At 36.7% G+C, this 25,364-nt stretch overlaps 1 protein-coding gene across 6 annotated transcripts in view; it reads right to left on the reverse strand.

Moving 5' to 3' along the window:
- Positions 1 to 4,394: 4,394 nt before the first annotated feature.
- PLA2R1 (phospholipase A2 receptor 1) overlaps positions 4,395 to 25,364 on the reverse strand; it is a 122,140-nt gene continuing 101,170 nt past the window's right edge. For 3 of the 6 annotated variants that reach the window (XM_044381540.3, XM_026492704.4, XM_026492707.4), the window contains 6 exons: positions 24,705 to 24,873; positions 23,164 to 23,304; positions 22,544 to 22,660; positions 21,220 to 21,396; positions 18,618 to 18,650; positions 16,320 to 18,494 (listed from right to left, as the gene is read on the reverse strand). In XM_044381540.3, the coding sequence (XP_044237475.2) occupies positions 18,280 to 18,494; positions 18,618 to 18,650; positions 21,220 to 21,396; positions 22,544 to 22,660; positions 23,164 to 23,304; positions 24,705 to 24,873 (852 nt within the window). In that variant the 3' untranslated portion in view covers positions 16,320 to 18,279. Of the gene's footprint in view, positions 5,188 to 16,319; positions 18,495 to 18,617; positions 18,651 to 21,219; positions 21,397 to 22,543; positions 22,661 to 23,163; positions 23,305 to 24,704; positions 24,874 to 25,364 lie in introns of those variants that run through there. The other 3 variants (XM_044381541.3, XM_026492706.4, XM_026492705.4) reach the window with 3 other exon arrangements.

Consider the following 25,364-nt stretch of genomic DNA (forward strand, 5'->3'; position numbering starts at 1 on the left):
TCGTTTCCCTGCTACTGTCTTTACCTTGTTGTTGCCTGAACAATTGACCTATGCTCCCTACTAAGCTCCCTTAGTTGTTCTCCTGAATCAACTTGATACATGTGGTCAGATTAAGTTTCCTAAAACACAGTTCTGGTTATATCAGCCTTTCTCCTGCCCCTTGATACACCTTTGGTGCTTCCAGGCTAAAGTGAAAACTCTAGAACCTAACTCTCAAGCCACCCATTATCTGATCCTAACCTACTTCCCCCTTATTTGTGTTATATGTGGAATTTTTAAAAATATTTAATGACCTGTCATCATGTTCCATATTTTCCCACCTTGAAGCCTTATGTTTTCTTTCTCTGTAGCTCAACCCAAGTACCAACTTACATACCAAATCAAATGCCATCTCCTCCAGGAAGTCCTCCTCCTGGTCCCCATATGAAGTGCTTCTCAACATTTAATATGCATATAAATCACCTAGGCATCTTGTTAGAATGCAGATTCTGATTCATTAAGTCTGGTTAAGGTTTAGGTCTGGGATCTGATATTTCTAACAAGTTCCTCCATGATGTTGGAGACTCCTGGGCTGCTCTTGGAGTAAAAAGGCCCTAGAGAGAACCATGTTCTTTCACTAAACCATAGGGCAAGATAAGGGTAAGAACTGTATATTATTCATTTACAATATTCCATCATCTTTAAAGTACCCATTTTGCCTCCTCAAAGACAAGGGTTGGGATTGGCTCATCATTATTTTGGTTGAATATAGTGACCCAATCAATTTATTCTAACTGAATTAAATGTGCTCCTTGTATCATCTCCTTTTCTTTTCTGCTCCATGGTTACCTTCACTTCTTAGTTTAACTGGATTTTACATGGATAGATCTATGGGAAGAAGAGAATGGCCTACATGTGACCTGCTGACGATCCAGCATATTTAAGATAATGCAAATTTAATTGTTGTTATAGATCCATATCTTAAATGCCAACAACTGAATCTACTCCAGCTCAAGCAGGAAAGTAATTTATGAAAGTATAAATAACTCACAGAATTGTCAAGAGGGTCAGAGACTACACAACCAAGGCAGTGCATAAATTGTACTGAAGGATTCCTCAACCACACCTTTTGGGCATAGATTCTGCAATTTACCATGTACTTGAAGGTAGTCCTGAAACTTCAGAAACTGCTCCTTCTGAAAGCTGTATGTGTCTGCCCATCTTGCCACAGTGGGTTCCATGCAGGGCCTGTTTCATGTTTGTGTTAGCTCCTGGTGTATAATGAATTACCACAAACTGAGGGGCTTAAAACAGAAAACAATGTATTCTCTCACAATTCTGGAGGCCAGAAGTCTGACATTAATATCAAATGGCAGAAATCAGGGAAGGGGTTCCCAGGGTGGTGCTCCTGCCAGAGGCTCTAGGGAAGAATCTACTCCTTGTCTCCTGCAGGTTGTAATGACTGCCAGCAGTCCTTGGCTTATGGCAGCAAAATTCCAGTCTTCAAGGCCAGCATCTTGAAATCCCTCTCTTCTCTGTCATCACATCGTCTACTCCTCTTTGTGTATGTCAAATTTCTTCTGTCTTCCTCTTATAAGTATACATCTGACTCATGTGTGGCCCTCCCAGATAATGCAGGGTAATCTCCCCATCTCAAGACCTTTAATTTAATTTACATCTGCAGGGTCATTACCATGTATAGTAACATTTACAGGTTCCAGGAGTTAGGACTTGAAACCTTTGGGTGCCATTATTCAGCCTACTACAATGGCGTTTGCTTCTGAATTGAAGTGTCACTCATGTGCATCTCACTGGTGGAACCTAGGTCACATGCCTACTCCTGAGCTGCAAGGGAGGCTAGGGAGTGAGCTTGTCAGGAAAGGTGGTCAGAGATGATAGGTGGCCAAAATATATGTCAACTATCAACTAAACTAGTCTCCAAAGCTTCATAAGAATGAACTCTGTGCCAGAACCTTCAGGCTGAGAAAGGTACTCGTTGTGGAATGTTTTGAGCACCAAATTTCAAGCCTTGCATCTATTGACAAGGAAAACCATCAGTTTAGAAAACCATTTTCTTTGACTTGGGGAGGCAGATGGTGAAACAAAATACCAGGCATGATTTTTTTGGGCTGTATTCCTCTTTTGATCATGGGAAAAATCTGCCCCAGGACCCTAATATGAACAATTCAGTTAGATCCAATATTTCATTAAGAATGATATTTGGTTATAATGTCATGGTAAATTCCATTTCTTATTGAGTCTGATGTATAACACTCCTGTGATACCTACCATTGTTCAGTAGATTTATGGCAATAAGGACGTGGGCAATAGGAGGTAGACAACTTCTGTTTCTTCAACTCCCTGAAATTTTATTTTCAAACAAACCAAGGGTCCTTCTTGTACCTCCCTGCTTTTCCCCAATGCACTTATGTACCCCCATATCAGCAATTAATCTCCCTGTATGCCTGTTAGAAATAATGGTGCCAACTCTTATTTTCCTAATCATTCTGTCAAAAAAAATTTCCTATAATCTTTAGGATGTGCCATGCCTTAGTGTTATAGTGATGGTAGAGGTTGCACGGTGACCAAATTACTGTGGTAGGAACCATAATTCTACATTTTGGGGTGTATGTGTATTTTAGAAGGAGAGAGAACCATTAGAAGTTATTGAGATTAGCATTTACAGCAGCTTCATAGATGTCATCTTGGGCTCTTCTATGTAAATAATCTTCTGAGAACATTGTTTTTCTTGTTGACACTTTGCTGCAGGTTTCTAAGACACACTTAAAATTCAGTTTGTTCCCCTGCGTGTATTTTGTGAATCTGGCAGCATAATAAAAACTTTCTTTTGGAAGGCCCAGTGTCAAAGTGATGAAAAAATTAAAATTGTGGGGAAAAATAATTTCTTCTTTAACCTCCGAGGCTTTCTATTTCTTTGTTGAGAGATATTTTATTCAGGAAGGGACTGTAGTGTTATAATCTGATTGACAGTGATCCCAGATGCCCCAAACACTAGCAGAAAGTTTGGGGCAGATTTCTGACCCTTCCGTTTCTCATTCTGAGATGAAAATAACCATGTCACCATCTTGTTTCCCGGCACCAGTTACTTTCCTCTTTCTTAGCTATGATTGGCATTTTCAGAAAAGTATATTTTAGTGCTTGTTTTTCCCTTGGATTCATACCAAACATCCACAAAATGTCCATCTCTTTGTTGTCCCCAAACCCCCTGATTTGATGTGACCTTTTTGGTGAGGGGATGGAAGGATGAAGGAGAATTGTAGAGGTTTTGGAAGCTTCACTCTGTGAATTAATACTTCTGCTTCAGCATAATGTTGGTATTTGATCAAACATAAAAAGCTTCAAGCTTTTAATGTCCTGCTGACACCAGTATCAACAAAGCATTGAAGCGGAAGCTTTCTGGTGCCTGATTAGAGGGAGATTTTATTTCACTAGCTTTAAGACTAAGTATACCTTTTAGTAGATCTTTCTCAAGGATAAGCTACATCATGCATTATAAATCAAATTCAAGAGCTTTAATAAAAGACCCTTGATAATTTGGTAATATATTATCACTATGTTTTGGAAAGGCGATAAATGACTGCTTTTTATAGTGTAATTTAAAATAATAATATGGATTAGAGTTGTGTTCAGTCATGAAAGTATAATTTAACAGTTTGGGCTTATAATAACCCTTTTTCCCTTGGCAGTGTCCACTCTTATTTTAGCCCAAGAATGGCTTACTTGGGAATGATTTACTATGCTTGCTTTTAGAGTTTGGTAGGGCTGAACATGTGTTTAATTGGAATTTTATGTTGTTGTCTTGGAAAAGCTTCACACAAAAATGAAATTGAAAGCTGGAGAATAAAGACTGCTAAAGTGTGAGCCACTCCAATATCAAAAGCATGGCCTGTGTTTGCATATCAGGGCCCTCTAGGAAATGGGTGGCTCATGAGATGTGGAATTGAACAGAGTTTAACAAAGGAGCTATATCATAAAAGTATGGGAAGGTTAAAGGAAGCAACAAGGGACAGTGAAGCACCCAAGAACTCCTTGCAACAGGGAGCCATTACTACAGCCTTCAGAAGCCTGAAGAAATAAGCAGTTCTGCTGTTCCTGGGTCCGGAAAACACTGTAGCTGTGGGAGAGGAAGGGCGGTGAGAGCTGTGGCCTCAGTGGAAGAATGTGGCCTGTTAAGTTACCTAAGTCAAGAGGGAGCCAAGGGGATTAAAAATCAAACCTTTCTTTTATCTCACCTTTGAATTTCCTTTCTGAATATCCCATTGAGCTGGACCCAACAGAAGCTAGACAGCAAGGAAGTCCAAGTGATACAAGCTGAGGCACAGAGCAGGGTGAAGACAGGTGGGGCGTGGATTTGGGGGAATATCCAACACAAATAAAAGACCAGAACAGAACTGATGCCAAGAGACTTTGCATTTATATCTGATATGGATATGACCTATTAGAATCTACACTCAGTGGTCTTCCAGTTTCCATTCTTTTGCTTCCCAGTCATTACTAATGATAAAGGCCTTGTCAAAGTTCTCCTTTTTCCTGGGATTATGTGACTTTCAGGGCTGTTTGTTTGATATCTCTAATCAGTTTGGAATGCAGCTTACTAGCTTTTAATAAGAATGCATCAGTGTTTGGGAACATGCAACAAAACAGAAACAACCCAATCCTGCTACTATTCAGGATGGCAGGAGGAAGTCTTGCCATTCATAAGATTCTTTAAAAAAAACCCAAATGGGTAACTTTGCTTTTAATTGTTTGTCAGGTTTTCTGTAGAGCTCCTCTGGGGTTCCTAACTCCTGCTCTTCCACTCCTTTCCTTCAGCTCCCCACTTTAGAGCTCTCCTTGGGGCTCCTTCCCTGTTCCAGAGACCTGCTTAGATTCCAAAGCAGAATTGCAGCTATGTCTCACCTTCCGAGGTGTCTGAGTTAGCTGAGAAACTTACTTGCCCATCTCTGATTTTATGACCCAGTCGCATGGCCTCTTTTGTTGTCCCTGTCTACCATGCCCCCAACTCCTCTAACTTCCACCTTTCTTGTAGTGCTCTGGGGTTAATCAAACTGCAGGCAGCACAAACTACAGACGAGAGCTGGAAACCAGGAATCATGAGATCAGGTTCTGAATCCAACTTTGCCACAAATTAGCCATGTATCATTCAGTGGTCACATTGAAGAATGTTTCTAAGCCCATTTTCATAATCTGAAAAACAGGATGCATGATATCAATCTGTGATCCCTCAAATACTACTGTGAAATAAATAGAATGATAGCTGGTAGAAGAGGCCTAGTTGTCACAGAAAATGGACTCTATGTGGAGATGGGTTGAACCTTGAAGATCACAATTGTGTCCCAGGACCTGGTTCTTAATTTTAAGCCACAGAAAGTCACTCTTGTTTGGGACCAGGAGATGTCATGCCTTAGCTCCCCCTAACTAAACACCCACAAAAGCCAAGCTAGAGACTGTAATGCCAATCTAAGATTGTTCTGCCATCCAAGTAAACATCGTGCTTGTGTTCTTCCATCATTGCACCAGGACAAGTCCCTTGGGTCAAGATCTCCTTCCCAATGAGATTACCCATGCTTGAGCACCTCCAATAATGACAATCTGGGGCTATCACTGCCCCTACAAAATCACACAGGAGACCGGAACTACTATCACAATGCCAGTGTATTAATTTACAATTAGAAATTTAAGATGAGTACTTGCACAATGAACACCTTCTTTCAGGTATATGGGAATTTAATCATAATCACAAGCCTTTGTATCATAGGCAACCCCTCTCCCAGGACCTAATATATTCAAAGTCTGGGAGATCAGGCATTCTCTCCATACTTGGCAAACCTACACTGAGGACCCAAATCCTAACTAGAGATTTTGGGCATGGAAATGGAATAAAGGAAGTTATGCTTATAGCACAAGGTAAGATGGTTTAATAATACATCCATCTCACCCAGGGATGACTTTGTAATCCTAAAATTCTTGGGTCATTCCCTGGGAGCCTTGCCATTGGAAGTGGAAATACACATTGTCCAATACCCAAGTATTGAAGATGTCCGTCTGTGAACCTGCTTCCACAGGGCGCTGATTCCCCTCCCTATTCCCTTCCTCAGCACCTTCTTGCTTTCTTTCCACAGACATGTTTAATCAAGTTACAGTCAGACGGGTAACCTGGGAAGCTATATTCTCTCTTAAAATGACTTGCTTATTTATGTTCAGATCCATTCTGTGTGGATTTCAGAGTTAAGTTCTGAGGAAAATTCTTACTTCCTGTATTTGCTGCAAACTTAAACACTGATCACTGAAAAGCAGCTTACAACTTGGCTGCCATGCTGGGCCAGCCAAGCCCTCTGTGAAATGTGCTGTTCAAGTGGTGGTGGTGGGGGGGGGGTGTTAAGGCTTCTGCTCCCTCGGGTTCCTTCATAGGCTTCACACGAATTGGTTGTGTTTGTTCCCAAATATATTTATGCCAATTGATACGAGATATTGTAATTTTATAGTTTAATTATATTTAAAAACAGAAAACATGAGTATAGAAAGAAAATTCTTTTAAGAAAACTCAGCTAAAATCTTTGAGAAGACTCAATACAGGTGAATAGCTAATTCTGTTGTTGAGCAAGACAATTATTAATATTGGGGAAAGTTATAAAAATTTAGGGCTTTGCACTCAGATTGGCCTACAACTATCTTTAAATTTGCACTACACTGAAGATACTGAAACTGGAGATTATGGACAAACCCTGTGGGTATGCTTTATGCATGAGGCCAACAGGAAGCCATATTAAAATGAATGATACTGTCCCTATACCAAAAGATCCGTGAAAATATGTGTCTTTATGTATTCTAATAGAAAATAAAATGTTTACACTAAGTATGCATCTATCAATTTCTATGATTCCTTGCTTTAACTGGTATTTTTGATTCCCTGAATCCCAACTGAGTTAGATGAGAGTACTTCCAATGCAGTGTGAGTAATAACAACGATAGGATGATTATGATGGCTGCCATCCATGGAAGTACACTTCTTAACAAATGCAATTTACTATTAAAGTGTAACATTAAATTTACTTATTAATATGCAATTAAATTACAGATTATCTTCTAAAGTAATACATAAGCAAGTAGGCCTTCCTGCTCAATATTTCTCTTTTCTCTCTAAACTTCCCTTGGGAAGTATAAGTTGTAGTATCAACTCCAGGGAGTTTCCGTTGTGGATATCGATGTCACTAGCTCTCTGATCCTTCCCCGTGGCCAGGAGGCACTACTTCATTCAGAGGTGCCCCGTGTTGTGGCAGTGTGCGAGACACTGGTTTTCCTTTGCACTTTTAGGTGTCATCTGGAGTAAAACAGGAGTAAAACAATTTCTTGTCTAACCATATGAGCTTTTGCTTAAAGACTATGCGTACCTATAGCCTGGGTAAACACTATATTTATTCAGACATGCTCTTTCTTTTTATTTTATTTATTTTATTTATTTTTTAAAAAGATTTTATTTATTTATTTGACAGAGATAGAGACAGCCAGCAAGAGAGGGAACACAAGCAGGGGGAGTGGGAGAGGAAGAAGCAGGCTCATAGCGGAAGAGCCTGATGTGGGGCTCGATCCCATAACGCCAGGATCACTCCCTGAGTCGAAGGCAGATGCTTAACCACTGTGCCACCCAGGCGCCCCTGCTCTTTCTTTTTAAAAAAATTTTAATTCCAGTAAAATTAACATACAGTATTATATTAGTTTCAGGTGCACAATATAGTGATTCAACAATTCTATCCCTTACTCAGTGCTCATCATGATTGAGTACTCTTAATGCCCTTCACCTATTTTACCCATCCTTCTACCCACCTCCCTTCTGGAAACCATCAGTTTGTGCTCTATATTTAAGAGTCTGATTTTTTGTTTTTGTTTTTGTCTGTCTGTCTCTCACTCTTTTTTGTTTGTTTGTTTTGTTTCTTAAATTCCATGTGAGTGAAATCATATGGTATTTGTCTTTCTCTGACCGACTTACTTCAATTGCATTGTACTCTCTAGATCTATCCATGTTGTTGCAAATGGCAAGATTTCATTCTTTTTTTTTATGGCTGAGTAATATTCTAGTGTGTGCGTGTGTGTGTGTGTGTGTGTGTGTGTGTGTGTGTGCCACATCTTTATCCATTCATCTATTGATGGGTATTTCCATAATTTGGCTATTGTAAATCATGCTGCAATAAACATAGCAGTGCATATATCTTTTCAGACATCCTTATTCTTGAACTGAATTCTCATTTGTCTCCACAGAATTGCATTTTGAATCAAGAACTCCAAAGTCCTTGGTGACAGCAATGTAATGCTTCCTTTTAAGTCCCCACTCCTCCCTACACCTTTTAGTGAGTTTTCCCTGGTTCTGCCTTCTGGCTTTGGGTCTCACTCTCTCCTCAAAGTCTGCAGGGGCAAGAGTCCCACTGATTCTTACATCTCTGAGTTGGATTCTAGCTCCTACCAGCTCTACTCACTAAGAAGGTAAAAGTAAAGTTTAAATAACCTCCTAGAGACATGACCTCATAAGTTGGGGCTAAAGAAGCTCAAGTTAATTCACAAAATGCCATGTGGTAACAATAATAAAGTCACAGTTTTAGGGTTAGGGGAGGCAAGAGAAAATATTAATGTAGTTCTTTAATTGTTTGCCATATTAAATTCAAAGTATATTTATTTGAAGAATGCCCAGGAAAATATATAATGCTTGAATTTAATGTAAATGAGACTTAATGAGAGAGACCGAAGAAGGCATTTTATATTAGTTTTAAAAATCAATTTCCGTTATTAAATAGAAGCTGAAACAAATTGAAAATAGCATAGATCAGGATGCATTTTTTTTTTTGCAAAAAAAAAATGGTGTTGCTACTCATAACTACAAGAAATGGATGACAATATTTTAAATGAGTTAACTTTGGCCCACCATGCTCACTTCATGGTGTGAAGAAAACAGCACTTGAGTGATTTTTTTTCCTTAATTTGTTCTAAATTACAGTAAAGTGCTCTGCAAGAAGCAAGTGCTTGTGTTAATTAACTCTGAGTAAAGAAGGTCACTGGTATACATGGGACTCATTTTGTGGTTTTAGTTATGGATTTTCTTCTGCAATTGCAATTCTTCATTAGACATTATAAGCACATATAGATCTTCAATTTTTAATCTAGCATTTCAGATTTAGGCATATTTGTTTATTTTTTTCTTCAAAATTTAAAATGCAACAGTAATGGAATTGACTTAAATGGAACATATGGTTCAACATATTTATAAGTATACCTAAAATATTGGCCATTTATGTAGACCTGAGTATTATAGCTGAATTTTTTTTTTTTGATATTTTTAGAAGTTTTAATTCCAGTGTAGTTAACATACACTGTTATATTGGTTTCAGATGTACAATATAATGATTCAGCAATTCTATCCATTACAGTGCTCATCAGTATAAGTGTACTCTTAATCCCATTCACCTTTTTCACCCATCCCCCACCTACCTCCCCTCTGGTAACAATTAGTTCTCTATTAAGCATCTGCTTTTTGGGTTTGTTTCTTTTTTTTCTTTGTTTATTTGTTTTGTTTCTTAAATTCCACATGAGTGAAATCATATGGTATTTGTCTTTCTCTGACTGATTTATTTCACTTAGCATTGTACTCTCTAGATCCATCCATGTTGTTGCAAATGGCAAGATGTCATTCTTTTTTATAGCTGAGTAATATTCCAGTGTGTATATATACCACATCTTCTTTATGCATTCATCTATTGATGGACACTTAGGCTGTTTCCATAGTTTGGCTGTAAATAATGTTGCAGTGAACATAGGAGTTATACCTGAATTTTTTTTAACCACATACCCTGTTGCATTTCAAGTTTTACAACATAAAGAATGAACAAATCTGAGTTTTCATTTTATATTGAATTGTATACATCATATGTAAAATTCTAAATGCTATAAATTCTTGTAAATAATCTAAGATACCCTAAGTTTTGGCAGTCTTTTAGAACCATAAACCGCTAAGTCAATATTTCTAAAATAGATATTACCTTTAAACGTTTATTTCTAATGTTCAATTATAAAAGCTTTAGTTTTTTTAGTGTAGGCCATGATTTTTATGCCTATGGATTATAAGAGAGCCATAATATATATTAATTATTTTGTTCATATAACACATGATATATAGATTTTTAAATTGAAATTGTTTACAGAATTTAATATTTGAATGCTGTGGTATGATCAGTACTCTATACTTACTCACTTCCTCCAATTCACTGCTGTAATAACTTGGAATCACTATAAACAAGTTGGCTTTAAATGGATTTACACACAGTATAAAGGTAGTAATGTCTACCATTCTTATGATTGTCTTTTTTCTGAGGATTCAAAAGTTAGCTACATGACAACTTGTTAGCCCCAAACTGAAAACTTTTTTCCTAAATCAAAAGATATCAAAGAAAGATATCAAAAAGATATTTTATCTAAAATTTTCTACTTAATGGGTATCATTCTCTATGTTAAGCTTCCTTCTCTACCTGACAGAATTAATCAGTGTCCTTTTATTTCTTTCTGATTCTGTTCCTCCTGTTATTATTTGTACCACATCGTACTGCAATTATTATTTACATATTCCTCTACCATTGAGGCCCCATGAGAACAGAGACAATTTTATTCATATTTCCAGCACCAGATCCAAGGACCCTCTCTGGGCCATAGTAGGTTCTCAATAAATACTTACTGATCAGAACTGCTTATCAATATGTTGAAGTGCTGTCCATATATATAATAGTGCTTACTAAGACATGTCTAAGTATGTTGGATTGCCCATTTTAGGTTTTTAATTTTTTAGATCAGGGTCAGCAAACTTTTCCTCTAAAGGGATGGATGGTAAGTGTTGGAGACTTCGTGGGCCATTTGGTCTGAGCTCTGCCATTGCAGCCTGGAAGTGGTCAGACATAGTGTGAAAATGAAGGAGGATGGCTGAGTTCTGATAACTTTGTTTACAAAAACAGGCAGCAGGCTGGATTTGGCCTTGCCAATCTCTGCTCTCAGTCACTGTTTTGAGGGGTGGAGGAAGAGGGAATGGAGATGCCAACCATGTATTGTAATAATCACTACAGTCCAAGTGTCTTATAAATGTTGGCAATGAGAATTATGATGGACAAAACATTTTTGAAATATTTGCCATTAAGACGAGGCCATGAGATTGTTGTGGATAAGCAGAAGTAAGAGAATGAGAAGTCCTGACAAGACTGGGGAGAGTGTGGAGAAAAGAGAGCAAAACAAATAAATGTGGCTGACAGCGAGATGTATGTCAGTCCAAAACCTCCGGTAGGAGGGCTATTAGGTCAGATTGAAGAAAAGATGAATTCTGTTTGCTTTTCATTTGGGTCAGGAGAAAAAAAACATCAAACGGCAGTGTTCCTCAAATGTTTGTATTTGCACACTTCCTAAAAGAATTTTGAAAAAAAAAGATGTATATCCCTTCACACATTTCCAAGTTGACACATAAGTAGGATGCAACTTTCAGCATATTATAAATAATGGCATTGAAAAAAAGTGTCATGTCACTCTGTTAATATATCCAATGGAATCTCATATCATAGCATATTGTTCACTTTTTTAAAAAAGATTTTATTTATTTATTTGAGATAGAGCAAGAGAGATAGAGAGAGAGAGAGGGAGAGAGAGAGCACACATGAGTTGGGGGGAGGGGCAGAGGGAGAAGCAGGTGCCCGCTGAGCGGAGAGCTGGGCATGGGGCTTGGTCCCAGGAGCCTGGGATCATGACCTGAGCTGAAGGCAAACGCTTAACCAACTGAGCCACGCAGGTGCCTGGATTTTTCACTTTTTATTTTGAATGATTTTAGGTTTACAGAGAAGTCGCCAATATAATAGAGAATTCCTGTCAGCTTACTCTAGTGGTACATTTCCCACAACCATAGTACAATCATCAAAACTAAGAAACGAAGGACGCCTGGGTTAAGGGGTGTAGGTTAAGTGGCTCTCTGCTCACTGCTTCTCCCTCCCCCCGCTCGTGCTCTCGCTCTCTCTCTCACTCTCTCTCAAATAAATAAATAAAAATCTTTTAAAAAATTAAAGAAAACTAAGAAATGAATACTAGTATGATACTGTATTAATTAAATTATAAATTTCATTCTAATTTCACATTTTCCCATAATGTGCATTTTCTGTTCTGGGATCCAGTCCAGGATGCCACCCTGCATTTAGTTGTCATGTCTTCTTATTCTCCTTCAATCTGGGACATTTCCTCAATCTTTCCTTTTATGACGTGGGTGTTTTGGAATTGGTCAGTTGTTTTGGTGAAGTTCCTCAATTTGGATTTGTCTGGTGTTTTCCGTTATTAAATTAAGATTATGCCTTATTGAAGAGGATACCGAAGAAGTCATATGCCCTTCTGAGGGCATCATACTAGGGAGTACATTATGCGGATATGGCTGATTACTGCTTATATTAGCCTTGATCACTTGAATAAAGCGGTTTCTTTACTGTAAAGTTAGTACTTTCCCATTATAATTAGTTACTGTCTTGGGGGTGATACTTTAAGGCTATGCAAATTTCCTGTTCTCCTCAAACGGTCACCCACTAACTTTAGCACCCACTGGTGGATCTTGCCTATATAAATTATTACTGTTGTGTTTGCCTAATGGTGATTTTTGTTTCTCTCATTCCTTCTACACTTATTAATTGTAATTCTTCTGTAGAAAAGAACTATTGTTTCTGCTCAGTTTATTTCTTCATTCATTCAGTTGTTTATTTTTTATCAATATGGACTTACACATATTTATTCCATGGGTTATAATCCAATACTATCAATATTTCTTTGCTCAAATTGTTCTGACATTGGCCATTGGGAACTCCATCAGGTTAGTAGTTCTGGTGTTCTTTGGACATGACCTAATCTTTTTGTGAGAAATTTTTTACTTTCAGGATAATCCACTTTCATCTTTCTTGCCCCAGACCTGGAATCAGCCACTTCTCCAGGGATCCCTAGTTCCTTTGATTGGAGATACCTTAACAATTTGAATTCCATCATAATCTATTTAAAAATAGAAATACACACAAACAGGGTCTTGGCAGTCAGAGATTTTGCTTTGTTTTTCTTCTTAGTCTTGCATTTCCATTCCAATCCACCCACAGAATTTTATCCTAATGTAATATATTTTTAATTTTGAAAATATTTTATTCATCACCTTGTCATGTTGGCCTACAGTAAAAAATATGTATATAAATTAAAATTATTTTTAATATTCTCTGTGAACATAAGCCCTGTTATACATTTTCTTCTATATTGAACTGTCACTTCAATTTTTTTAGTACGCAATTGATCAGAACATAAATATAGTACAAGTTAATAAATAATTAGTATATATCAAACTAAAATGTTATAAGTAATGTATCTCTTAATGAAATGGATGTATCACAGATAAAATTAATTAATTATAATTTAAAATTGCTAGAATGAGTCAGGATTTAACATGAATTCTATTATTATTATACTCAGCTAGACGTGCTGAGAAACTCTGGTAGAGATTGCTGGTGCTCATTATAGTTGGTTATCCTTTCCTTCCTGAGCACAATGGAAAACCTCACAGACTTTCTTGCAGTTAGATTGGATGATGTAACTAGTCTGGCCAATGATATGTGAGTGGAAGTACCACTTAAGAACCCAGAAACTTAAGAGTTCTCTACTCCTTTTTCCTGCCATAGTATCACTGAAAGCCCCATATTCCTGATGTAGGGAAATGCAGCCTGAATCTATGAGTTATTGCTTGGATGTGAACTTCCCTGGAGAACCAGTGGAACCATAGCAGGCTTTGAATGACTGAAAAAATTAATTTTGAATTTTGTTCTGAACCATTAACATTAGAGGGTTCATTTGTTTCTACAGCATGCCCTAACCTATCCTGACTAATATAAAAACTTTCTCCATATAAAGAAGTAGATGGGAATGAAAGGGGACTTGTTATAGCAATATAATCTCATTATTTGAATTAGTTTCTCATTTGTGCCCAACGTCACAGTGATCCTACATTAAAAATCACTTTTTTGTCATCTGTCAAGTGATAATTTGATTATGTCCTTCTTGAGTTTTGCTTAAAGCAAAGAACTGGAAACAGTCAAGTTGCAAAAGGATTTGTTACCCAGTCATTAGAGTGACTCACTTTGTCAATTTCCTAGATGTAAAATTAATAGGCTTTACTAAGACTTTTCAAATGACTATTAATTATGCCTGTTACTCTTTCACTCATAGGTACCCTTTGTTTTATCTGATATACAAAGTAAGGTTGGGAAAAATGATATATTGTTAATGTCATTATAGTTTTGTAAATACTATTTTTTTATTAAAATGTCTTTATCTTAATAAGTGCTTTAATTGTGACACTAGAGTTGCCAATTTAGTTTATTCAGGTAATGAAAAATATTTGTCATAAAACTTAATAGGTAAGGCCAATCTTCATTGTCAATCCCTGAGCCAAGTAAGACTTAATAAATGGTTCAGAAAAAAATCTAATTCCATTTTTCAATTTAATGAGCATGTTAATACTCACCTTCACTTAGAAATCTAAGGCAGGTAAAGCACAGACCTTGTCATAAGCTTTTCATCAGGATAAGGTAAGACGTCAGGTTCCAGTCAATATCTACACTCCCTTTGCTTTCACCAGGAATCTCTCCAGAAATACCTTCTCTGACAATAGTTAGGGGCTGCATGAGATAGTCTTAAACAAAGGTAGTAGTTATCATTTCTCGTGTTCTACTGTATAATGCATATTAACTTAGAATATCCCAACATGGAATTTCTCACTCATCGCTTCATCCTTCATCAAAAAATGTATGAACACAGGGAAAGACATGAGGCTCTACATGGTTTTAGAATTCCTTTATTGAAAGAAGCTTCAGTGACATCATGACTTTGAATGTTTTCTTTTTGTTTGGTGCCACGGAGGATTTTCCCAAGATAAAGCATCATAGAAAGATTTGGAGTGAAAGCCATGGGTTTTTTGGGTTTTTTTGTTTTTGTTTTTGTTTTTTGTTTTTTAAGGTAGAGATAGGCATTTGTACAAGAGTGGTGGAAAAGAAGAACCAGCATGACACTATGATCTTACATGTGTTCTTATGCAAGTCAGTTCTAAGAAAGAATATACATGAAGGTTAAAGATTCTGGAAACTGAGCTCCTTAAAAATATGTCCCTCTGCTCCTTGGAAATCTTCATGTACCTTCAGGATATGTGTCCTTAGTATGAAGACTGTTAACTTAAAGAATGTATTTCAATAGTCCATGAAAGCTACATACTTAATCAAAAGATAGGTCCCAAGTTAGCTTCTGTCAGGTAGAGGTAGGAGACCCATTGGAGGACCCCAAGGCCCTCTAAGTTGGAGGCCCTCCTGTATAGGAGATGCCTGGACCCAAAATGCAAAGTACTCCTGCAAACCCACTGTCAATGAGAAATAACACTTTGCTGTGTTCAGCCACTGAGATTTTAGGATTGTTCGCTACAGCACTTAGCCTCCCCTAACAGAGTAACTGATGGTGCTAAGTTGGTCTCACTACTGCAGAAGTGAAGTGGCCTTGTATAACTGCAGTGTTCAGGTAAATTGGATGGGAGTCACAGCCAATATACTGGGAATAAGGCAGTGCCAGGGAGAGCCAGAATGGAGCCAGATCAAATAGAATAGACTACAGGTTGCACCAACTATAGGCTTCATATCTGATGCCAGCAAAGTTCCCAGAGTGGGGCCAGGCAACTATCCTCAGTGGACACAGATATTCATAGTCACTTAATCACCTTCTCCCCCTAGTACTGCAACGACAAAAGTTCTCATATATCCAACACCATTCTGAGGAGGAAAAGGAAACTCCAAAAGACTGTTTATCTAAGGAGACCACCTAATCTACCCTTGATAGGAAGTGGAACTTTAAACTGAAGAAGCATTTAAACTGAAAGAAGACTTAGAATTGGAAGAGCCCAAGGTATATTTAATTATAAAATCCAAGATCTTCCATTACCCAGAGTCATGGATAATAATTGATTTTTTTTTTTTTTGGAGAGGGGCACATTAATTATGTGTGAATGAATTTGTGACCCTGATGCTTTTTTGCTTTTCATGCTATAGCTATGAAATCTAGTTCAGATTAAAAACAGATGTACAAAAAGTTTTTTAAAGTGCGTATCTATAAATAAAACATAATATTTCAGTACTTTCTATTTCTGAAATTTCAGTAATGGGAAAGAGTGCATGATCTTGTCCACGGGGACAGATTCCCCAGTGATGTAGTTCAATACTAAGTTGCAAAGTACAGAGCATTGACAAAAGGTGCAGTTTCTTTCTGCAAAACCACTTTATTAATGCCAGACTTTGTCAAATTGTTATGTGTGACTATTCCACTTCAATATACCTTGACTGGGAGGATAATTGATTAGCAGTTTTTACCAAGCCCACTGAAAAGAATAGAACTTTAATTTCATTTGACAGATTGTTAAATCGGGCTTTTATACCACCTAGTTAGTTCAGGCCAATTATTCTTGTGAGTTATAAATACACAACTCTACATAATATAGTATCTTTTAAAAAATGAAGTCTCAAAACTTACAAAACATTATGGAAGTAGATAGTCCTACTGTGTAAACTAGACATAGTAGCAAAGAGCCGCTTTTGGAAGCCGTATTAACTGTTTCAGGACATAAGGACTCCATTCTTAGGGTATGCTCATCAAAATCTATTTCTAATGATGATGGCTTTTCACTTAGAGATTCACTCATACTTTCTCCCAGAGCTCCACCTTGTGACTAGTGGCCACTAGTTTCAAGGCAGCTGGATGTAATAATTAAAATGCACACTCTGGGGAGGCCTTGAGATTCCCCCAGTTCCTCTCTATCACAAGACCTTACTTAATTTTCATAACTGGTATTTTTGGTATTTTTCTGGTATTTTTCTACTTATAAATTTCTTTACTTCATTTCTCTCATCAGAAAATAAGTGACATAAAAACAAGAGTTCTCATTAATTTGCTCACCCCAATACATCCAGTTTCTACAATGGCACTTGGTTCTTAATAGGAATGCAGTGAACATTTATGTAATGAGTAAACTTTAAAATATTGATTACGAAGTTACTTTTCCATAATGAGAAATTTGTGAAGGAAAGTCAAATCTCTGATATTTAATTTATGGACAGTATCATGCTACCAATCATTATTTACCAACTGCCCTGACTAGTCCGACACAAACAGAGATGGTTCTTAAGAACCATAGTTTACTAAACAGAATACCCCGCATTAACTCGTTTATATAGCAAAGGTATCTAGATTATAATTGGACAGTCATTTATTTAGTACTTCTCAATATATCTTCTAGTGTGGGTCTAACGGTACTATAATTCATATCTTCATTTATTTCCCCTTTAGATTTAAATTATATTTTATACTTTTAGTTGTTAGGAGAGTTATATATTACATTATACCTTTAGTTTTAATAAAGGCCACAAGTTTTAACAATAGTAAAACTTCAATAAATTCCTTTAAGCTTATCTATATTTTAAAATATCAAACATAGTCATCATTCAGTAATTGAAGGTTTTAGGCCACATTATGTAGTTGCTTATGCAAGTGTGCTGTAACCAAGATCTTTCCTATTTAAAGACAGGTAATTTTTCTTCTTTAGTTTGAGAAGTCAGAACTAATAAAAACAAATATCATCCTAAATATTAGTTTAGAGCCCAGAATGTGTGAGTTTTAAGCTTAGAAATCAACTGATGTTGATGTTTCTAAACCCTGATGTTAAAATGATTGAATTAGAAGAACAAACAAGAAACTTCTCAGAAGCCTTTAACTTTTCGTCTTGTATACAAGCATTGAGTCTTAAAATTTGTTTGGCTTCCTCTCTTTTTTAATAGAATGAGTGTGAGTAAATATCTGAATAGATATCAGATTTGTTTGAAAATTCTTTTAAAATTTCAGTAGAAGCATATTAATACAAAACCTATTATTCACATTCGTTTGAGAGTCTTCAATAGGGAGTTACTTTTAATAGTTCTTGTTTTCTGACTAGTAACCATTGTATAATTTCCCCATTTTAAGAATAGATCACAGTTTGGGGGAAATGAGTAAATCAACACCCATCTGATTTGGTTACAGTTCAAAACCAGTAATCAGTTCAAGAATAATTAAAATAGTGACACAATTCACATTATAGTGGCATCTGGCCTGTAAAGGAAAATGCAGGGGAGACTCCTCTTAAGTCTTTACTTATTGTTAGGGCTGTAGCATTCTTTGAATTCACTGTTATTGGTCATTCTTCTCAAGATCACAAATGAGAATATTTTCTTCCAAATGTACTGTACTGAAGTTGGTTGTAGGGTAGTAAGGATTCCCAAAATGTGCAAGTCTCCTGAAGATACCTCTGTTGTGTTTGTATATGCAGAAGGAAAGTGTGGAAAGTGCCAGAATTACTATTAGTGTCAGTGTTACTGCAAGAGGTACAATACTGTGACTTGGTCCTGAAAGAAGATGAAAAAAAGTAAAGTTCAATGACAATGGGTTAAGATAGGTACTGTCACATAGTTACTTTCTATTTTATTATTCTAAGAGAAATCAAAATGTTCTGTACTGTTCAAACCTACCTTTTCCTGAGTGCTCCTTTACTGCGTGAATATCTAAAACCAAGTAAAAAAAAAAACTGAGATGAAAATTTTCTTCTAATTCAGCAAAATTATGCTATTATTTATAGCACGGCTCAGCAAACTATGGCTCATGGATCAGATCTGGTACCTGTTTTTATAAATAATGTTTTATTGGAACTCAGCCATTTATGTATTGTCTGTGGCTGCTTTCATGCTACAATGGCAGTGTGACAGAGACTATACGGCCCCCAAAGCCTAAAATATTTACTGTCTGGCCCTTTACAAGAAAATTTTGCTGACCCCTGATTTATTGTAATCATTATTATTGCTCACAAACACATACACTGCTTTTTTTTTTAAGCTGGAAAATTTCCATCCAGTCTCAGCACTGTGCTGCAATAAAAATATGAATAAAATACAGTCCCTTCCTGCAACGAACAAAGTTTTGTTAAGCTCTGAGATGGAGTTTGTCCAGCAATGATAATCTCTTTACCTGCATGCAAGGATTTTAAAATCAGCATCTTCTCACCTTTTCAATCCCCAGAATCTTGGAAAATGAATAATAGCTCCTCCATTCAAAAAATTGGAGGGTTCCTGTCTGAGGACTTTCTACTGTAGAAACGTATCTCTTTCAAGTAGACTCTATCTCAAAATTTGAACTCTGCTATTTTTAATCTAGGTAAAGATCCAGAGAAATATGTAGAGAATGACTCAGAGGAAGATCAGTAGAGGGACTGCAAGTGGAGGAAGTGCCTTGGTGCAGTACTTATGCCCATTCACTCTTACATACTTAAAAGAAACATTGTCACCAACAGCAAAACCACATTAACAAAACTCGTTTTTGCAATTTAAAAATAATACTGTACACTTTTTCATAATGCTATTGAAAACATATATTATGTGTGTGTGAAGATACTTTTTAAAGAAAGACTATTAAAAGAATAATTATTCTCTGGATGCATGCAATGGGCAGATATAGAAGGAATATGTAGAGTCAGAGTATTTGGAGCATGGTCCTTGATGTTAGTCCCAGTCTGGACAAGTGCTTTTCTCATCTGTAAAATGGAAATATTATGTCTGCTCCACTGCCTTAGGAAGTTGCTGTGAGGGATGAAAGAGGTGTCCTCTATATTACAGGAAACTCTAAATTCCTGTACAGACATGAGGTATTTCTGATTTGTTTTTGAAATTAAATGCTATTGACCACTTGGGCACACTACTTATTAGGCTTCGTCATGTTTTCCATGCTATCCACACTACTGGGGCTTGAACATTGGTGTTGACACCTACCAGTTTTTTTCTCCTTCATCCCCCCTCCACCAGTGTCTAATAGATCACCAAATCCTGCTGATTCACTTTTCCCATTTCTACTCTTCCTCATGTTCCCAGTTCTATCACTCAAATTACAACTGCTTTCCTTTACATCTGGATGAGTGTGATTCCACTGCAGGTGTCTACAGAGCACATAGGGGCTCCCTGTCTTCTTCCCCATGAAGTTCAGCTCTTGAGACTGGTACTCTCTATGAATGGATCCTACATTACTGTCCAGTTTTATTCCCATCACCATTTAATGTGAGACCTTCACCCTAAGCTCATTCTCAATTGCTGCCTTTAATCAGACTGGGACTTTTGTCTAATAAGCCTTCCCTTCTCTATTCTCTTTATCTTTCGGGATTCCAAAACCTTGTCTCCTCTTGAAAACCTTCACCAGCAGCCGAGGCCACACCAATTCCTCCTTCTCTGCTGTACTGGCATCTAGAAATGTTGTGATTATTATTTTTACATTTCTACTGTTAATGATCATTTTTAACATCCTATCTTAGAAATCTCTGTATTGTTTGCAACTGACTAGAATTTTCTGGCTTAGATTTCTAAAATTATTATTTCTTTTTATCACCACAAACTATGTAGCTCAAGACAAATTTAAAATATGACTTTTATAATATATTAAGGCTAGCAACAGAGAATCACATCTACTTATCCACAACAAAAATACCTAGGCCTAGATTATATTTTCTGGGACTGAAGATGAATCTTAAAACTTCTGAGTAGCAGTTGCCAGAATTAGGGTTGCTGGTTAACATTGCTAGTTTGATTTTTTTTTTTTTGAGGTTAAATTGATTTTTTGCCCATTAACAGCTAGGGCAACTCTGGAAAGTCATAGTCTTTTTTTTTTTTCCTTAAGTTTTTTTTTTTTTTTAATTCGACAGAGAGAGAGACAGCCAGCGAGAGAGGGAACACAAGCAGAGGGAGTGAGAGAAGAAGAAGCAGGCTCCCAGCATCCCAGCAGAGCAGGGAGCCCGATGTGGGGCTTGATCCCAGGACCCTGGGATCACGCCCTGAGCTGAAGGCAGATGCTTAATGACTGAGCCACTCAGGCACCCCAGTCATAGTCTTTATAATGATTTTTTTTCTTCATATTAGAGAAGGAAGGAGCTGAAATGTCCTTTTACTTGTTTGATGTTGAACAAGATGATAAGGTTAGAATCTATCTGAATACTCCCTGAATACTTGGATTTTCAAAGCTTTAAATGCTACAGAGGTGGATCAACATTAGTCAGGGTGGAATCAAAATGAAGAATTACCCTCTGGCTTTACCCACCTGCTTCCATTTTGCATATAAATCCTTTTTTTTCTTGACAAGGGGATAACTGCCATACTCCTTCAGGGATCCTCAGGGCAATACACAGATGGGGTTTGACATGATCCATCTCTGGCTTCCGAATGCCCCAATTTGACTGGTCTGTGGGAGTTCCATCAAACCACTTTATGGTTTCATCTGTGGAAAAATTGTTGACTTACTATGAATTATATGCACAATTATCAAATACACTAAGCCTGGAGTGAACTATAAAAAGCAGCTCCTCAATTTAATGAGACTGCCTCCTTATCTGATGGATGCAACTTGGTAGGTACAGTCATGAACTCAACATCAAAAGGTGGGTATTAGTAAAGTTGCCTTGTGAACAGTTCTCTATTTATTTTAGATATATTGTTCTAGTTTGTTCACTTAGAATATCATCTTTCTTAATGTAATAGTGTGAATTTTGAAATATTCCTTATCATTATTATCAATTTAAATAAATCATTTTAAGTCCTAACATCTATATCATTGCAAAATAGCTAACTTTCTAAAATAATTTTACAGTGAACTTCTTTAAAAAGCAAGCCACTGGTGTACTGAGGGGTGGGGACAATGATAGAGTCCATCCATGTGTAAACAATAATGGGGGTGCATTGTCTGAAAGGATTTAAAACCAACAATAAAAGTAACTAAATGTCAGTCATCTTTTTATTGTCACAATGGACTAGAAATTTGAAACAATGTCTGTGATTGAAACACTCCTCCTTATCAGAGTAGACCCACTCTTCACCTTGGTATACCACTGTAATAAGTTCTCCATACCAATTAAGATAATTTTCTTTATAAGTACTTTCAATAACCATCAATTACATAGAGAGAAGAATGCCATGATCTCATTTGATCACAAACCCTGGTTTTTACGAAAAGCAAATAATTCTAATAGCACAATTTATCCCTGAAACATTTCTATAGTTCTGTAGTGCTTTTCTAACATTGAGGAATAATCTGGGTATTTTCAAATAAATAAGGTTTTGTTGTCTATGACTAAGTCTGTGAGCACAAGTTTCCATCCAAGAATCTTCATGATGTAAGGGTAAGTATAAGATAAACTTGTTGTTTGCTTGTTTTCATTTTTGGTATTGTAGGATTATTTCAAGGGACACAAAGGTATAGAAAAGGGCAGCAATATTGTCTTTGGAAGAAATGGCTTTAGGATTCGTGCTATTCTTTCACAGCAAACGTATCCAAGAAGAGCTTTCTGATTTGCAGATGCCATTTTCATCAACCTTGACCACCATGTATTTATTTATGCCCTCTCCTCTTCTCTATCCAAATCACTTACTGCCACCATCAAAATGAGCATTCAACCAAACCATCTGGACAGAAGAACCAAAAGCAGAAAGCTCTTCTAGGAGAAATGAATTTTCATCCTCATCCTTGATTGTTAAAAGATTAGATCCTATAAAAGAAATAAGCAGTAAAAAAACAAGTATATTTGTGTTTATGTGTAATACAATTTAAAAAATGTCTCCTGTACCACAATTTGTAAAGCTCAGACTTGGCAAAGTGAAAATTCCTATTGTAAATAAGTGATTTTTGATTAAAAATTTAAAAGTTATACCACATTTATTAAGAGGTACAGGTTGTACTTAAGACGTCAAAGCATAGAATATTAATTTTAGGGAACTTAAAATTATAAATCAAATGCATTCAAAAGGAACATTTTCTTGGGAAAGTGTACTATTCTGAGACATCATCTTAGGTTTTCAAATTCTATCCTGGACATTGAATTTCATAGATACACCATCCCCAAACAAGCAAATTCAATAGTATTTATTTTTCCAATTTTTTTTGTTGCTCCTAAAGTCACTAAATAATCAGACAAATGAAGAAAACCACATTGTTTACTGAAATGTCAAGAAGGAATGCATGGAAAGCATTTTACCATCACAAAAGAATTACCTTCCTTTTTGCAAAATTCATGAGCAGCCTCAAAACTCATACTGTCTAGGACTGTAGAAAAACTGTAGCAATTAATTTTGAATTTTATCCAGGGAATAGATGTTTCTGAGCACAACTCTCGGTGTCCGAATGGTTTTGTTTCTATGAACAAAAATCAGTTATGATTTTAGGGTGGTGACTGGGTTCATTTATTAAGATAAACATTGCATTAAATTCTATGACAGACTAAGATAAATATATGTAATGAGATTTTCATGATAATACTTTGAAAGAATGGGTCTAATATAAATGATTATAAAACCAAGACTGGTTTGTAGCATATCTGGCAGAAATAATCTTTACCTACACATAACAGGATATATTAATGCATAGCTTCTTAGGCTTAGTTTGGGTGCTGCATGGGTGAGCGTGGCTGTCTTTCATGTTTATAATTGGTATCCTAAATGTCGGGAAACCTGGGGGATGTGTTCGTGGAAATACTGGAAACTGAATGAAGTCAGCAAGAGGCACTTCCAAATGTACAAAATGTGTTCTGTGCATTGCTGAATATTATAGATTTAGCAAATCTTTATCTGCCAATCAACCTATGAGAGAAAATAATGCATTCAGTAAAGTAACAGCATAAAAAAACATAATACATAACTAAGGGAAATTTCAGGTGGACTTTGCTTTAGAGGTCAAGCATGAGAGTCAAATCCATGCTGAGATCCTAACTGTGTATGGCTGTGGGCATGTTACCTGTCTTCCTCACACTTTGGTTTCTTTATTTATAAAAAGAGAGCTAACAACAACATCTTCCTTACATGAGAAATTTATTTAAAATGTTTTTTTCTTCTAAGTAATCTCTACACCCAACATGGGACTCAAACTCCTGACCCTGAGATTCAGAGTTGGATGCTCTACTGACTGATCCAACCAGTGTGCCCCTACACAAGAAGTTTAAATGAGCTAATACCTGACATTTCTTAAGCACTCAATAAATGCAACGTTATTGAAAAGGGAAGGATAATTTTCATGGTGTTTTACAAGCAGAATTAGCTTTTCTTTCATACATGCTCTTAATGCAGGTTTCTAGCCTGATTTCCCACCTCTCCTTACTGGTATCCTGCCATGCAGGCAAGTCTCAGCATCAGCTTCTTTTATACATGTCCAATCCTTTCTTCATTCCATGTCTTTGCCTAAGCTTTTCTGCTCAGAATGCCTCTCCATGTCCCATCATTGTTGGACTACACCCCATCTATTCTTCAAGGCCAGTCTCCAGAGATAGTCATGTTCTTCAAGAAGTCTTTCTACTTATTCTCAAGCGGGTATGGTGTGTTCTCTTTCCTGCTAACCCCCACAACACGTGCTACCTCTTTTCCATCATTTGGTAGCCCTGCCTGGTATAATAGCTACTTGTCTAAACATCACCTACCAGACCAGAGGCTTCTTGAGGGCGGAAACTTCTTATTACTCTTACTCATAGCTCCTGCTTAGCACAGTGCCTTGCACACAGTAGGTTCCCAGTATGTATTTGTTGAGTTGAATAGAATTGAACCTACCAGTAGGTACATGACAAATTGCTCCTTGAAGAAATGACTCGCAGGCTGTGCTACTCCAGCGCCCACTGGTGTCAGCAAAAACACAGTCACCCAAAACAGATGACTCATCATCTTTCCAAAAAGTGAAGGAAGATTTGGTTCCATCTGACCAGTCAAAATTAAGACCATTCTGTGGAGGGAAATTGAGCTATCATTTCCTTGCTAGGACTGCTGGTGGCATTACCCAGTGCTGTTTGAGCAGCATTTACTTCACACATAGATTTATATTTCCACACGTAGACTTATTTTTCAGGGGGTCTAGGACAGCTTGTGAATATGGCTGACTAAAAGAAATATCTGTCACGACAGTATCTATTTTAGTTTTTGGGAATCCTTGGTTCCCTGCCATCATAATTTCCCAGTAAACAACAGAGTGAAGTTGATCAATATCTTGTTTTTGACACCAAAAAAATTTCAGATTGATCAAAGATTCATACATAAAATTGAAAACATACGTGCTAAAGGAAACTTAGCTAAATATTTTATTCTCTTGGTGTGGGGAAAATCTTTTTAAGTCCGATAAAAAATCCAGAGACCATAATGCAAAATTGACTACATGAAGTTAAAACATTTTGTAATGCATAAATACAATAAACAACCATAAAATACCATTCTCTCACC

This window comes from Ursus arctos, unplaced genomic scaffold (assembly GCF_023065955.2).
Source record: "Ursus arctos isolate Adak ecotype North America unplaced genomic scaffold, UrsArc2.0 scaffold_1, whole genome shotgun sequence".
Taxonomy (NCBI): Eukaryota; Metazoa; Chordata; class Mammalia; order Carnivora; family Ursidae; genus Ursus; species Ursus arctos.